The 826-nt window shown below is 61.0% G+C and overlaps 1 protein-coding gene across 1 annotated transcript in view; it reads right to left on the bottom strand.

The window, feature by feature from the left end:
• Positions 1-826, bottom strand: part of VOLCADRAFT_104354 (uncharacterized protein) — a gene marked incomplete at its 3' end in the record, with an annotated part of 9,334 nt that overhangs the window by 3,297 nt on the left and 5,211 nt on the right. The window contains exon 5 of the mRNA XM_002949660.1: positions 33-743. Coding sequence (XP_002949706.1) covers positions 33-743 — 711 coding nt within the window. The remainder of the gene's footprint in view (positions 1-32; positions 744-826) is intronic.

Below are 826 nucleotides of genomic sequence, written 5' to 3' on the forward strand. Positions count from 1 at the left end.
CACGGGGGAACTGGGGACACGGACATAGTTACCAAGCGCCAGCAGCCTCTCTGTCAAGCCCACTGGGCAGGCCACGCCCCCCACGCGCGCGATCCGGATGGTCTGCCCTTTGCCCTCCTGGTCCGTTTTGGACCTAGGCAGTGTGATGGCCATGTGAGTGTCGTGCAGGGTGAGCAGATCAGACTTGACGGAGATGTGGGCTAGGTCGTTGAACCTTAGGAAACCCGCGAACATAACCGATATGGCCGCTACCATCATCAGGTCTGGCAGTGAGGCATCCGGCCCAGCGAAGTGAGCGGCCAACATGCGGACATGCTCTGGTTGCATGCTTTCCCTGTGCAGCTTCTTCCCTTGCAGTGTGCACCTGCCCAGGTCCCGAACGAGGTTGCATGCTGGGTGCTCCGTAGGTGAGGGGCGGCCCGCGAGAAAGAAATGGCAGGCAATAGCAGCGCTCGCTCCCGCGACGCGACCCGGACCTACTTCATCCGCTTGCGCGGTTTGGTAGACGTGCATCAGGTACATGGCCACTATCTCTGGCCTGATGTCGTAAATGTCGCTCGCCCGAATGTGTAGTAGCTCTGCCCAATCTAGGAACTCCTGCCATGGCTCCTTGTACTGGGCGACTGTGCTGCTAGCTCGCGCCTTGTGCGCCTGGCTTGCCAACGCCAGAGCTAGATCGCCGATCATGGGGTTAGCGTCCAAGGGCACCTGGCCAAGCAGTGTCTGCGCGCGTGCCCTTATTCCTGTGAAAGCCGGGGGGCATAAGGGTCGGGGGGCACAGCGATCCGGCGCGGGGAAGGTGTTGGAAATCGATAGAAGTGCGAGC

Source organism: Volvox carteri, assembly GCF_000143455.1.
Source record: "Volvox carteri f. nagariensis unplaced genomic scaffold VOLCAscaffold_15, whole genome shotgun sequence".
Taxonomy (NCBI): Eukaryota; Viridiplantae; Chlorophyta; class Chlorophyceae; order Chlamydomonadales; family Volvocaceae; genus Volvox; species Volvox carteri.